A 16,672-nucleotide genomic window follows, 5' to 3' on the forward strand; every position below is an offset into this window, starting at 1 on the left:
TGTCTCTAAAACCAGATTATTCAACCCGTAGCTTGTAATGTGGGAAACCAGTAATGTACGAGCTGACATGAAGAATGCCGCAACTGCCACCATCTCCAAAGAAAGTGACTGAAACATCAGTGGTAATTACCATTTCATAACTTTGCTCTTAGTGCTTGGCAACTCAATAATAACATGTTTGTTTTGTGACCATGCACTTTAATAAATTTTGATCCTTCAAAGTTGAAACTGTAATCATTTTATTTTGTATGTGTAGTAATATCTACATGCCTGCAAACAATAATAGCAGTCTGTCTTGTCTTTCCTGCTGCAGCTCTTTTTATAATGATCAGTGTAAAAAGTTTCAACCAACAGAACCTTAGATACATTATGAACTTCAAATGAGATGACTTCATACCAAACACAAACTGTTCTTGACAAGGCAAAGGTCTACAGCATAGAAACCACAATGGATAGCCACTAACTCACTTCTTTGGCAAATTCTATATAGCAAAGTAAGCACAGATAAGGCCCCAGGTGCTCCTCTGAAGTGCTGTAAGGATAAATTCAGAAAAAGAGTCTGGTGCACCGCAGCAGAAGATTGTGCTTTCTGGCACACATCTACTTCAGCTGCTGTTTCAGATTTTGAGCAGGCATGTCAGAAACAGTAAAATGAGAAATGTTAGAGATGCAAACTTGACTATGTACAGCCACAACCACCATCCTCTATTATGTGCTACCTATGTGGCTGCATATTTCATGCAAGGATTGGCCTGCTAAGCTGTCAACTGAACTGTGATGCAGTAAAGGAAACAAAAGATAAAAATAAAAGCACTGATATTATTACCATAGTCATAATCATTATTATTATTATCATTAGCTTGTTTTTTCAGCATTTAAATGAAATATACTTCAGCACAATTGACAAGTAATATTTATAATGCAAGAAAATATAACAACCACTTATTTCTCTTTAATGCTTAATTTCAGACACTTGGAGTTGTGATGAGGGGTAAAACGAGCCTCCAGTTCAATGTAAGAGTTGAAAAATCAAAAGTACTGACACAACTGGACAGGTTTTCTGAAGGAATGATACTACCAATTGCTTGGATGGAAGTAGTAAGTATACCATGTAGACAATATCAGTTGTTGTATTGTTATGCATGTGGTCACACAATTACTATCTACTCATTTAGTTATACCATGAATAGTGATAATAATTACATGTTACAGACTTTTCTGATTTATATTTATGAACACCCAAAGTGCCTAAAATAACTTGCATATTAATGTTAGACATACAGGAAGATGTGGCTTCAAAACTATAATCAAAATAGGGTACCAAATTAATATGTTTGCAGCCTCATGACGAGTGATTAGGGTGAAGGAAGTCATGTTGCACGAGTTCTTCCTTCAGATTAGGTCTGAATGTTTATGGTTGTGTTGCCACATAACTTTTCATCAATGTCCAATACTAGTTCATGTAGTTGGCACAGTTGGTCTTCAGGAGTATGTTTCCTACTTTTTGTAAGACATTCCTGGATTCATTAGGTTAACGGACAAAAATAAATGAAAAGCTACAGGTATTTAGTTTGTTTCTCCTTTATTTTAATAAACACTTCTTAGATTCAATCACCACACCACAAGAAGACAGTCCTGCTACAACACATTGCCACAAAAAGAATAGAAAGATGATAACAAAGATACCACTTAACATCAATATCAGTAGATACAGTTAGTCAGAAGACTGGCTCAGCATACAGGAAAATCAAAACAACCTTTGGTGAAGTTAAAAGCAAGTTTGGAAACATTAAGAATGCAACGGGAATTCCAATATTAAACACAGAAGAGAGAGTGAATACGTGGAAAGAATACATTGATGGCCTCAATGAGGGGGAAGGAAGTGTCTGATGTGACACAAGAAGAAACTGGAGTCAATATTGGACACATGGGGATCCAGTATTTGTCATAATTTAAAAGAGCTCTGGAAGACTTGACATTAAATAAGGCAAAAGGGATACATAACATTTCATTGAAATTTCTAAAATCACTGAGGGAAGTTGCAACCAGATGACTATTCAAGTTAGTGTGTAGAATTCATGAGACTGGCAACATAGTATCAGACTTTGGAAAAGTATCATCCATGCAATTCCGAAGATAGCTGGTGCATGTAAGTGCTTCACACACCAGCCTAACAATCCATGCATCCAACTTGCTGACAATAACAATACACAGAAGAATGGCAAATAAAATTGAGAATCTGTTAGATGATCAGTTTGGCTTTAGGAAAGGTGGAGGCACCAGAGAAGAAGTCCTGATGTTTTTCTTGATAATGGAAGCGAGACTGAAGAAAAACCAACACACATTAATAGGGGACTGTCAACCTGAAAAAGTGTTCAGAAATATAAAGTGGTTTAAGATGATACAATCCTGAGAGAAATAGAGTAAAGCTGTAGAGAAAGGCATGTAATGTACAATAAGTACAAGAATCAAGAGGGATAATAAGATTGGAAGATCAACAGCAAAGGCTCGAATTTAAAAAAAGTGGGTAAGGCAAGGATGCAATCTTGTCACTACTTCTCAGTCTGTCATTGAAGAAGCAATGACAGAAATTGAGGAAAGGTTAAGGAGTGAGATTAAAATTCAAGGTGAAAGAATACCATCAATAAGATTCGCTGATGGTATTGCTGTCCTCAGTGAAAGTGAAGAATAATTAAAGAATCATTTGGACAGAATGAATATTTATGATGAGTAAAGAATATGAACTGAGAGTAAACTCAAAAAATGCAAAGATAATGAGGTGTAGCAAAAATGAGAGTAGTGAGAAACATTACATCAAAATTGATCATGAAGTTAAGGAATTTTTCTGCCTTGTAAGCAAACTTTATTGACGAAGCGAGGACAACATGACAAGGAGGCCATCAGCAAAGGGAAGGAGGCCAAAAGAAGTTTACTAGTATCAAACAAAGGTCTTCATTTGATGAAGAAATTTCTGAGAATGTATACTATTTGAGATGTGGTGCCACAGAAGAATGTTGAAAATTAAGTGGACCGATAAGGCAAAGAATGAGGTGGTTCTCCTCAAAATCACAAAAAAGGAACATATGGAAAGCACTGATGAGAAGAAGGGACAAGATAATACATCATCTGTTAAGACATCACAGAGTGAGCTGAAGAGGGAGAAGATTAGCTACTTGCAAACCAACAGATTTTAGCAACAGCCTACAGACATTTCTGGCAGATTCTTGAAGATCTACAGCCCCACCTGTGTGGAGGTGGAGGCACAGATTTGAGACAATTACCCGCTGTTCTGGGAACTGTGACTCTGGCCTCTGAGCAGGTACACAGATGGGTGGATTTCTGTGACTCCTCATTCCACAAAGTATGCAAGTTTTTGGTTAGCTGATGGTTGACACACTACTTCAGCAGAATCGCACACTCATGTCAGCTACACTGCTATCTTTCCCTCACAATTTTAAAGAAACTATTCAGTAAAAAAAAAACAAATAGTTTTTACGTCTGTCATAGCTTTGTATGTCACCTTCATGATGAAGTTCACATCATTTCACTAACGGTCTTAGTTTTTGTGATATCTCACATATAAGTAATATACTGCCCGAAATTCAAAAAGCTTGTAACAAAGAATAGGGGTTACCATGAATTTGTATTTGATGCTTATTAGGCCATATGTTGCTGTATATGAAATTTAGCTAACCTATTGAATTTTTCTTTAGACTTGGAGAAGGTCTCTATCTTGTCTTTATTAATAAAATTGCTTTATGTAGCGAACTTATTTGTGATCATGCAGTTCAGTGATAAAGCTAGAACAAAATCAACACTGCATCCCTCTTATCTCAAAAAACAGTTTGAGATATCAAAACACAATTTTAGCAAAGGATATCATGCACTGTGGACTGATGTAATTTTTTAAGAGTTGAAGATGGCTGGTGAAATCTGAATTAGTGTGGCTTTGTAACAAGATATGTGAAGAAATTACATTTTTGTATTTCTGCCAATAACCTCTTTTTCCATAAGCTTTTGACCTGATTCGAACGAAGTTCCTCACTTAATAAACCACTGTTTCAGTATCCTACTTCAATTGCAACTACACTAGAACATTAGTGAGGTGACATTAGGTAAGGCCTGCTTTCTTTTGCCAAAAGAAGCAAATTTTAATATGGCAACCAAATAAATATAGGTGTACCTGAAATTTGCTAATGATGAATGAATAGTTTTCAGTTGACAGCAAGTTTTAGTTGCTACAAGTATAGTAAAGGGAGTAGACCAGTGGCCACATCTAAAAATGTATAAAACTGTAGGGGTGTGAAATACCTTGTTCCTGAAAACTGATAAACAAACATCACACAAACAAGAGTGTAAAAAAGTAGGACAAATAAAGAGATGGTTGAAAAATTTCTAGACTGTATTTGAACTTTGGAACATAGTTTTATAAAAACTAACAACAGTGCCACATGAGGGGAGATCTCAAAAACACACAAGCAGACAGCATTATCATAAGTAACATAAACATTTATTGTAGAGAAATGTTTTTAGGTGCAGAAAGCAAGCTGGAATGCACATATGTTTCATTAAAGACTGCTAATGATGCTTCATTTTAATAGAACAAAATAAATTTCATGACAAAAATACACATTTTGTTGTAGTTGCAATGGTGGATTTAACATACCTTCAACAATTTCATGAATAATCACAGAAAGGTGTAGATCTCTGGAAAAAAGTATAAAGGGGAGGGAGGTGGAATGAGTTGTACAAACCAACACTGAGTGCCAAAATAATGTTGCCTGTCCTATGTTCATTATTGTAGGCTATTACAGTTAACTGTGTTACGTCTGTTATTTTACAGGTATTATAAAATATTGTACATGACAAAGGCCCAAGCAGCTACAGCTACAATTTTCTCCATAGCATCATCCATATTTTCTCTTGAGGGTGTAAACTGCTTTCAAAGTGTGAAAATGTACTACAGTAAATAAAATGATTATATAACATCATACTGTACTGTACAATATACTTGCAGTGACACACAGTGAAAACTCCCAAGATGTGTCGCTCATGGCTTCTTGCCTGTTGAACATGCACTGCAGTCATGGGTCTGCACATAAATCACGACAATATGCCAGTGTGTCACCATATACAAGTGGACCTGACCTGCAGGCAGATCAGAGAGCTAGATCCAATGGCCAGTGATAGCACATTAGTGGGAAATGACACGCCTCATGTCAGCAGGCCTGATCTATCAGATACACTTCCAGAACTGGCCTATGGTTCTGATCAGTCACAGAAATCCACTCATGTGTGGCCAGCTATTGGAGTACATTGAACTAATAATTGAGGATGTAATGTGCAAGTTCTACTCTGAGAAGAAGGGGTTAGAATAGGAGAGGAATTTGTTGTGGGCTGCTTCAAACCAATAAGAAGACTGATGACACAAGAAAATTCATTAGTGATTTTATGATGTTGGATGATGATGTTGATGATCACTGTTGTTGTTGTAGTTGTTTTTGTTGTTGTTGTTGTGGTCTTCAGTCCTGAGACTGGTTTGATGCAGCTCTCCGTGCTAATCTATCCTGTGCAAGCTTCTTCATCTCCCGGTACCTGCTGAAACCTACATCCTTCTGAATCTGCTTAGTGTCTTAATCTCTTGGTCTCCCTCTACGATTTTTACCCTCCATGCTGCCCCCCAATGCTAAATTTGTGATCCCTTGATGCCTCAGGACATGTCCTACCAACCGATCCCTTCTTCTAGTTAAGTTGTGCCACAAACTTCTCTTCTCCCCAGCCCTATTTAATACCTCCTCATTAGTTATGTGATCTACCCACCTAATCTTCAACATTCTTCTGTAGCACCACATTTTGAAAGCTTCTATTCTCTTCTTGTCCAAACTATTTATTGTCCACGTTTCACTTCCATACACGGCAACACTCCATACAAATACTTTCAGAAACGACTTCCTGACACTTAAATCTATACTCGATGTTAACAAATTCCTCTTCTTCAGAAATGCTTTCCTAGCCATTGCCAGTCTACATTTTATATCCTCTCTACTTTGACCATCATCAGTTATTTTGCTCCCCAAATAGCAAAACTTCTTTACTAATTTAAGTGTCTCATTTCCTAATCTAATTCCCTCAGCATCACCCAACTTAATTCGACTACATTCCATTATCCTTGTTTTGCTTTTGTTGATTTTCATCTTATATCCTCCTTTCAAGACACTGTCCATTCCATTCAACTGCTCTTCCAAGTCCTTTGCTGTCTCTGACAGGATAACTTGGTTGTTGTTATTGTTGTGAATAAAATTACAGCACCAGTAGCACTTTTCTATTTTAATAACCGTGACTGGTCCCTGTGCCTAAGCCCATTATCCAGTGGTATCTACATATTACAGAAAAACAAAATCAATCATATAGAGAAGAATATAGCATAGACATCAACAGCAAGTGTAACAAAATGAGGTTCCAAAACCACTCGTCCAGACTGCAGAAGAGTTGCATAATGAAACAAATAATGGTGTGTAAACTGATCCACAATTAAAGCAATAGGTACATTAACATGAACTTACATGTTAGATGTCCAGCAAGAACACAGAATGAATGACAAAGTATGCAAGGAGATTTCTATAATTAACTCACCATTCATCGTAGGTTTTCTGAGCATCAGCCATTTTCCTTAGTCTTTTAATAACATTACTTTTTACATGTCTTTTTCTTATTTATCGATGTATTTATTCATGTATGTATTTATTTATATATGTTACTCTTTTAAATAGTATATTTTCCTATTTTTCACTTTACTTTTAAACCAATGTGCCTGTATTCTTATTGTTACTTGCTTCTCCGTGCTTACCCCTCTGCCCTCTATAGACCCTCCCTCTAACTTGCTCTTCCCTTAAGTGCCATGTGCTTGTGTTTTTTGTCAGTCATTGTGTGTTCCTTCAGGTTGTTACACATCTTGATTTCTTAAATTGTAGAAGCTTTTTACAATGTAATTTTTCATGCTGTTTCTATGATGTTTGTTGAGGAGTTGCTTTTAAATATTATTTAGTTTGTTTCATATATCTATTTCCTGTAACCCAGTCACATCAAATAATGAATTGTAGTTGCAGAGGAAAAGGAATTGAAAGTAAAGAAAAGCATGGCAGTGTGACAAGGGTGGTGTTTCTCTTTATTAGGAGGCTGTTTAGAGCCCTACAGCAACCAACAATCATACTAACTGAAATGTAGTAAATCTGATTTCACAGAAACCAGTAGGTTATTTAAATATATGTCATTGAATTAATAGGGGAGGAGTTTATACAACATTATTTATTTTATTTTGCTAACATTATGAAGTGTATGGTGGAACTGTTTCTTAACATTTTTTATTACTCTTGCTGCTGATGGTTGGCCTTGCTGCAGGGGATATACTGGTTCCCTTTGGTCCACCGAAGCTAAACACCATTGAGCCTGATTGGCACTTGCATATGTGACCATCTAGGCTGCTATGTACTGTTGACCTACTAGGGTGCTCTGAGCCTCATCACTTCAAATGAGGAGCTACTTGACCAAGTAACAGCAGCTCCAAATGCTGGAAACTGAAAATGGATGGGCGAGAGGTGTGCTGACTCCCATACTTCTCCATATGTGCATCCAATGATGCCAGTTGACTGAGGGTAACATGGTGGTTTATCAGTTCTGTGGGGCTTATTGTTATATTCTTCTCTATATGATTAATTCCATTGTACTTTGGTTAAAAAAAAGTAAGTTGGTGCCACCAGATAATGGTCTTTGGGACCAAAATCAGTCATCTTCTTTGGAATAAAAAGAAACTTGCAACTGGTGCTAGTATCTTGTTCAAAATCAATATTACAGTTGCGGAACCTACATCAACATGCTCAATATGCTGGCCAAGGAAATAATAATTAATGTAACTGGTTTATAACAAGTAAAAAGTGTGTTTTATAATTGTGAAATTAACATGAAAAAGGGCTCTTTTACACTAATACACAATCAAACAACGCACCAGCATCCGTATGAATGCAAATAAAGTGAAAAATTAAATTATGCAAAATATATTAAGGGATCAAGTAGAGAATTTATGTACCATTGACTAGTTGTTTTAAACTGAAATCATAAAATGACTGATTTGGTTATTTCCTACATATTGATAATTTTGTTTCTATGACATTCCAATATGGAGAAAAAACTCACCAACTCAAAATTTTCTGGACTAGCTCAATCATTCTAATTACATGTTTTTGTTTTTCCAATCTCTAGGCACTTACCTGATTGTTGATCACATTCACACTTCTCTTTGCATTAAGTCCACCACAAGCATCACTAACCTCACTTTGAAAAGCTTTACTTTTTCACTTCTTACCATTGCAGCCTTTCATTCTACATGAAATCCATCTCTCCTGATCACAGTTCTCTCAATAAATGTGCTAAAAAAGTCTTGGGAGCACATCTATAACATATACCACTCAGATGAAAATGAATTCCATACAGTGTGATCTCTTAATTGGTGTTGCTCAGCCCAGGCTGAAGGATGTCTATTAAAAATAACAGGAAAGTATTCTATTTGTTACAGATACCAGTGTAGATTGATTCTGCCAGGGCATGTATTTCTAAATTATGTCAGAGATAAGAATAACACTAGTAGATCTACTTCTACATTCCAAAAAGTGTCAATTAACCATCCTCCCAGCTTCTGTCATAATTTTTTTTATGCAGCATTACACATCTAATTATGGTTCTTTCTCCACCCTTTACCCATGTGAGAGACCTCACTAAACTCCACGCTTTCGATATTTTCAGTAATACATGGTCAATTCTCTTTTAACAAAAATGTGTAAAATTAAGATCAATGAGATTTATGAGCGCACACAACAGTTTCATCACCTGATTCCAAGTTCTGTAAAACTTCCTATATTATAAATATTTATCAGTATTCAGTATTCTGACACTGGGAATAACATGGAACATAAAATGACCTGTTCAATTAAGCATTTGACAACCCAGTAGCACAAGATGTCCTCGAAAGTAGATGCATATTCAAAATTTATTCTATACACATTACTGAAAGAAAAGGTAAAAAATATCACGCTACGAACAGTGAAATTTTCACTGATTAAAAATAAATACTGAATGAGGTGGTGCAGTGGTTAGCACACTGGACTCGCATTCGGGAGGACGACGGTTCAATCCCACGTCCAGCCATCCTAATTTAGGTTTTCTGTGATTTCCCTAAATCGTTTCAGGCAAATGCCGGGATGGTTCCTTTCACAGGGCACGACCGACTTCCTTCCTCATCTTTTCCTAATCCAACGAGACCGATGACCAGACTGTTTGGTCTCTTCCCCCAAATCGGAAATTACAGATATTGGCTGCAAGTGGACGTCAATTTAAATGAAATAAAATTTGTGCCAGGCCAGGAGTCAAACTGAGCTGTGTTTGATGGGAGGCATGCTAGGGTAGTCTGTATGGCATAGTGGTCAGAGCATCTGCCTAATAAGCAGGAGACATGGGTTCAAATCCCAGTCCAGTAAAAATTTTCAACTTACCCATTGATTTTAGTCAATGCCCACTTGCAGACAATTTCAATGATTCCTCTGTGTCTTAATTCATAATGGCTGCTGGATCAAAATGGTGTCTGTTCTTTCAGACATGTCCAAAAGAACAGACACCACACATCATAATATTTTAATTATAATATGCTAATGTTGCTACTCTTCTTTATTTTTTCATAGGCCATGAATGAACTTCCTCCTGACCTGCATTCAATACTGTACAGCGCAACACATACTGTGAACCTTGCACGCCAGATCCTCCGCTGGGGTCTCTTAGCATTGGCTGTGCTGTGTTTTGTGATGCTGAGTTGTACTCTGCATAAATACAGGTCAGAGATGTGCAGCACCAGAAGGACAGAGAGTAAAGACCATGTACTCAAGCCACTGTAGTGTGAAGTCAGAGGTGCCTACATCTGGGAGTGCATTTCTTCAGAGTGCTACAGAGTGTAAAAATAATTGCGAGTTTAAAGTTTTGCATGAACGATACGTGCAGTGTCGGAACTGCAAATTCTCGCTGATACTATATCAAATAATGACTGAGAGTTGTGTTCTGATGACTTTCTTCATTGTGAGTGTTGTCTGGCATTTGAGTATAGTTTTCAAAAGAAACTGTAAAAGTCAGAAATATGTTTGTGGAAATGCAATATATTTTGGGTGTTTGACAGGTTAATATCAGCATAATGTCAGTGAAATGTAACAATAATCATTATAATGTTGTCCCACACTTCATTATTTTGAAATGCCGTAACTTTTCAACTTCCCTAACAATGTGCTGCTTTGAACAGTATTATGGAAGTCTAGAATCTTATGAAAACATTTTCACAAACATAGAACTTTTAAAGTTGTTCACTTTCGATACTCTCGAACAACATAAATGTGTCATTAAACAAAGGAACTTAAAACAGCTATTTCTCACAATAGATTTGTGAAGCTGCATTGTATTTGTGGAAAAGTTTCTTCGTGAATGAACACAGTATTCAAACAAATGACTCCATTGCTGTAGACACACCAGTTTTTGCAAATATGAACTGCACAAGCCTATCAGTGTGTCATAGTCACTAGCGTGTTTGTGAATTTTCGAATACAAGGAAAAGCATAACTTTACTTGTAGTATCCAAAGAAGACAACACTTCAGTAGCGGCCATCAAAAAGCCATATTCATAATTAGTTGCAGAAATACTGATCATCGAGTTCTATATTCAACTCTATCTTGTCAACTGATTCATTCCAATGGTTTCAGTTTTGTCTTGTATAAACAACAATGTCAGTATGGTTATATATGAATTTAAATAAACAGAAGTCAAAGCAAATGACTTCATTATAAGGTTATAATGTACAACATATAAATTGTATGCAGCTTATTGCTGTAACTCCTGTACACTATTTATGTTAGACCTCAATTTGCATTGTATTCTTGTTATATCTGTCATAAATGTGCCATATCTCTCTGGTGCTTAAAGCCAAAATGAAATATTTTCCTGGAATATTTGATCCTATTCAAACAGCTTTTGTGGCAATTTCTTGGTAGCATATACTACACAAGCCCTTTTTGGCTGATTTTTTACAAAATATATTTTTATAATTGTATTTTTGCCACAAATTATTTTATGAATGTTTGCAGAAGGATTTAAAATACATCCATTTAAACTTCTCTAATGTTGCAAAGAGATTTGTTTTAAAAATCTGGCTTTACTCTGAAAGTACTATTGGACATTAACTTCACATTCGAGCTATATCACATCATCAAAGTAAAATTTACCTGTTATATGCAGAGCTACGTGTTAATATTTTTATCACTAAAATAAATGTAATTGCTTCCATATATTTTGAGACAAACATAATTTTTGTACTTGCATTGTTCTATATTTGAAAATGTATTTGCTTGTTTGCTATAAATTATTATTTTTTTGTATCTGAGACTATTATAAATTTACTTCTTCCATAAATTTTGTCCATACTGTAACAAACTGCCTTAAATGTGTGTGTGTATGCATGAGAATTCCCTTGGAGCCTGCAATGATACACATCACAAGGAAACTTTGACTGATCTGCAAATCATTGAAGCTAATAAGAATAAGGATGTTTAAAACAGAAAAAAATATGCCATTTACTGTATGTGTTCGCTTTAGAAAGAACGAGAAGTTTTAATATGGTTCCTTAACGAGCAGAAGAGCATAGTAACTTTGCTGCAGCAGATCCAGTATCACAGGACTGAGATTATCACAGTAGTGAAACAAGAAGAATAGCACATATTATGTCAAAGTACACAATATTTTGTGGAACCATTGTTTGTAGGCAATTATTCATTTTGACTAATAGCTTCTCATTATTGTTTTGAAGTATTTGTTGCTGCTCTGCTTGTCACAGTTAGCTATGTATAATTTAATTGTAACATCAGAGTGCATTCAGTAATTTTTACACTGGCAAAAGTGGGCAGTACTTATTGACATTTATTGATTCGGCTATGAAGCCCACTTATTGCCTTTAAATACTGCAGCATAATCACTATTTTCAGAATTTAATAAAATCACCAAGCTTTCAGTTGAATTCATGTTTAGCTTCCAGTTTCTTCCCTGAGTTTTGCTTGACACCTCTGTGTAGCTATTACATCTAACCACCTCAATAAAAAGCATATATATATTCAGATTGTTGTCTCCCCTGCAATTTGTTTTCCTTTTACTTCTACATGATATTACCAATCTGCCTCTGCAGGTAGTAGGGGATTTGCATTAGATTTCACCTAATATAACTTAATTTCGATAAATATCTGTTGATGGTAATTCATCATAATTTGCTAGCATATGGTTTCTTTTTTCATGTTTATACCAGTAATTGCACCCTTTTTAGAATGGAGGATGGGATGTCATTCTTATGTGGACTGGGAGCCCTGAGTTTCACCTGGCGTATACAACTTCCAAATAACTTCTGGGAATTCAGCCAGATAACACTCTGTGGCCACCAATATTTTGGTGATCACTGAAAGTGTTACCTGGCTGAATTCCCTGAAGTTATTTGAAATATGTGGACTGGTTAGAAGGGACCAGTAAACACACCCAAAAAGAGAGAGATACAGAGAGATTCTTTGAACAATAGACTCTAATGCATATAATTGCTTCAAATGTCTTGTTACAAATGAATTAATGTGTGAAGTGTTTGACATTGAGTATCTGAAGCCTTTACATGAGTGAAGATGCAAAACTCTAACTATGTTGGATTTATTAGTTATAGATTATTCATCCACAGCTAAATTTTCACACTTAACACCTTTTATGATGTCATATCTCTAGGGCTACGTGTCACGGTGATATATTTTTGCAGATGCATTCAGCAGTATTTGCACATAATAGCTGAAGTGTGTTGAGTAAAGCTACTTGTAAAGAAGTTATAAATGAAATTGTTGTACCTAATCTGAATGGCTAAAAATGTATTAACTGATAAAGTCCATCTCTTTCACTATTTTAGTGTGTGTGCACGTGTGTATGGGGGGGGGGGGGGGGGGGGGTGGCGGCGGCAATTGGTACATTACTGAAAAAGTTTTGAATATGTTTGAAATTATATTTTAAGTTCGTGGAAGCTGCTAAGTGCTCCCATTCTCCAATACTAGATGAATATAGTCTGGGTAATACCCATAATCATAAACTCTTAACCTGGTTCACATTCATTGATGATATCTTGGCAATATGGATCAAGAGTGAGGACACCCTATCCACATTCCTCCAGAAGCTCAACAGCTTCTCCCCACTTGCTTCACCTGGTCCTATTCAACCCAACAAGCCACCTTCCTGGATGTTGGCTTCCACCTCAAAGATGACCACATCAGTACCCTTGTCCATTTCTAACCTACTAACTACCACCAATCCAGCTCCAAACAGTTCCCTCCATACAGCCTAACCACCCATGGTCATCACATTTGCAGTGATGAGGAAACCCTCTCGAAATATATCGAAGATCTCACGGAGGCCTTCACAGATCGTATTTATCCTCCCAACCTTGTACAAAAACAAATCTCCCGTGCCTTATTTTTCCAGTCTCCTACCACCTTCCAAGGTCTCATCGTCTGGCCACAGAGGAGCATTCCCCTTGTAACTCAGTACCACCCAGGACTAGAGCAACTGAATTACATTCCCTGCCAGGGTTTCGACTACCTCTCATACCCTTAAATGAGAAGTGTCTGCCGACTATTCATCCCACCCCTCCATCATTCCACCATTCACCAAACCTACACAATATATTCGTCCATCCATACACGACCCCTGCTCCCAATCTCTTACCTCATGGCCATATCCCTGTAATAGACCTAGATGGAAGACGTGTCCCGTACATCCTACCACCACCACCACCACCACCACCACCACCTACTCGAGTCCAGTCACAAACATAAGCTATCCCATCAAAGGCAGGGCTACCTGTGAAACCAGTCACGTGATCTAAGCTGCAACCACTATGCTGTATTCTGTGTGAGCATTACAGACAACAAGCTATCTGTCCACATGAATGGTTACCAAGAAACGCTGGCCAAGAAACAGCTGGACCACCCTGTTGCTGAGCATGGCACCCATCATGACATTCTTCATTCCAATGACTGCTTCACAGCCTATGCCATATGGCTTTTCTGAACTGCACAGGTGGGAACTCTCCCTGCAATATATCTTACATTACCATAACCCTTCTGGCCTCAACCTTCGCTAGTCATGGTCCTCAACCATCCAGCCTCTTCCCTGTTTCCATTCCAGCACTACACAGCCCTCTATTCCATCAATGCATCCAGTCTCTTTCCTTTTCTCCTTTTCTGCAACCCCCCCACATCTCCCCCACCCACCTTCTAACCTCCAGATTACACCTTGCTGCCATACCCTCTCTCCACCTCATCTCTCATGCTCCCCAGCAGCAATTCACTGTCCCCCACACCCACCCTGCCATCCCTCCCCTTCCCCACTGCAGCCTCCTCCTTACCTCCACCCAGTTCTCTCTCCCATCATGCTCTGCTGTTGCTGCCCCCAATGTGGCTTCGGCTGCCAGAGACTGCAGTCATGTACCCAATGTCTATCCCTCTATCTCTTCTTTCCTGTGTTTCTTTTTTCCCTACATGCTATTCTTAAGAGTCACACTGCATCAACTGTCCCAGCCACCCACAACAGACGGCTACAAGACCATGCTGATTGTTGGTGCAGCATCTTATGACCACATTATTCTCTCTAATATCATTGATTCTATACCTTCAAATTGATCACTATGTTGAATTTTTGCCTGTTATTTCCCACACCTCCCTGGTGCCACACGATGTTGTATCTCGTGCTATGAACCACTCCCCCCCCCCCCCCCCCCCCCCACCTCTCATTCTTTCTCTACTCTGTCACCCACTTCACACCCACTAATTTCACCTCATCCAGTCACATGTGCTGTTCCCCTTCTTCACATTTATCCATTCTCAGACCTGCTACCCACAGTAAAATATTTTTTTAAGTTATGTCTTTTCTTTGATCTCATTGTGACTTTATGCCAATTTTAGTGACTTTTGGCCTTTCACTGTCGTTGACTATCTTCTTGTGATATTTTCCGCATATTTGGGTGTATTTTTGCGAATTTTTTTTAATGTATTTCTATGTTACTTAGTAATTTTTCTCATTTTTTAACCACCATGAATCCTTGCTCCTTCCATCTGCACCAATACAAAAAAGTCTCCTTATCCTTTGCCAGAATCCAGGTCTACATACTATTTCTGTATTGTTGCTTGGCACATGAAATCCCCCCTAATAGCCTTACCAACAAATTACCCATCTCTGGCTGCTACTCCTTCTTCCACAGTGACCTCCACCTGTTCAGATTCCGCCAATCCTTAGCCCTCACCAACATATTCCTGCATAACCATATCAACCAAGCCCAAACCTCCATGCAATACTTTCTCTCCACACGTAAAATTCTCCTGCTACGCAATCCCAAATTCCTGGAATCAATAATACTCATTGGAGCTCTTGCCCTCCAGGAACTAGGGCAACATGCACAATGCCACCTCACAAAACTATCCACCCTGCTCACTTCCTACTCCCACCTTGGAGTACCACTGTCCACCACCTCTACAACAACCTCAAAACCTCCCCCACTTCTCCACATAGCTGACAAACCCTGTCTTGCAGACCTACTACATGTACCCCACCCTCCAAAACTCCTTCCCACCACCACCACACAGAATCCAGAACCTAAACAGACTCGAACCACAGTCATGAACCTTTCCTCTAGAAGCCTTAGCCCCACAAAAAATCAGTCCTTTCCAAAGGCCTCACCTTCTGCCCCATCTCCAATCATGGTGGACTTGTTAGACCTTCTCTCCCTCTCCCAGTCCCTACAATGGAAACACTTTTTCACCACCAACCCTACCAATCAGACTCAACCAAAGGCCAATGTTGAACACTGACTGACTCAGTTCACTCCTCCATCCAACTGCGATTCACCCCCACTGCCCTCAAAACACTTCTGTTAACTTACCAGAATTTCTTAACCTTGAACCTTACCTCACTATCGTTCCCCAAATCCCTGAACATGCAAACTAACCTTATATCTGCAGAAATAACCACAATTTATCATCTAAAAATTCAACCCTTATAATCCAAACTGCGGGCAAAGGCTCCACCACTCTTGTTTTGACCCACTAGGATTTTGGGAGTATTATAGTATTCAGGAGTTGTAGCATCGCGTTTTAGTACCTGAATAGTGTAAAATCGTGTAGTCTCCTTCCGCTGCCGAGCAGTGTGTCAGCAGTGCGCAAGTAGCAGCATTACTGCATTTACTAGGCAATCTTGTATTTTAATAACAGTTTAAATTTTGTGTCAATTTGTTTGCGCTTTCTGTAGATTAGTTCAGACGTTCTTTGCACAACAGTTTTTAGCATGGATAGGGACTGCAACTGCTGTGTTCGGATGCAGGCTGAGTTGCCATCCCTTTGCTCCCAGCTTCAGACACTGTTGGCTTCAGTCATACAGTTTGAGGCTGTTGCCATGGGCATCACTGTGAGGGTCTGGATGGCGGTTTGTCAGGGACGGCCAGCTTGTCCCGGCATTCCCCGATTGGACTAAGACTGTGGTTGCCCGGGATACTGCTCGCATTGAGGCTGATCCCTCACCTATGGT

At 38.2% G+C, this 16,672-nt stretch overlaps 1 protein-coding gene across 1 annotated transcript in view; it reads left to right on the forward strand.

Moving 5' to 3' along the window:
• LOC126285385 (lysosome membrane protein 2-like) overlaps window positions 1–11,460 on the forward strand; it is a 330,549-nt gene extending 319,089 nt beyond the window's left edge. Inside the window, exons 9-10 of the mRNA XM_049984724.1 lie at window positions 970–1,098; window positions 9,729–11,460. Of these exons, the coding sequence (XP_049840681.1) occupies window positions 970–1,098; window positions 9,729–9,938 (339 nt within the window). The 3' untranslated portion in view covers window positions 9,939–11,460. The remainder of the gene's footprint in view (window positions 1–969; window positions 1,099–9,728) is intronic.
• Window positions 11,461–16,672: the final 5,212 nt, after the last annotated feature.

Source organism: Schistocerca gregaria, chromosome 8, assembly GCF_023897955.1.
Source record: "Schistocerca gregaria isolate iqSchGreg1 chromosome 8, iqSchGreg1.2, whole genome shotgun sequence".
In the NCBI taxonomy this organism is placed as follows: domain Eukaryota; kingdom Metazoa; phylum Arthropoda; class Insecta; order Orthoptera; family Acrididae; genus Schistocerca; species Schistocerca gregaria.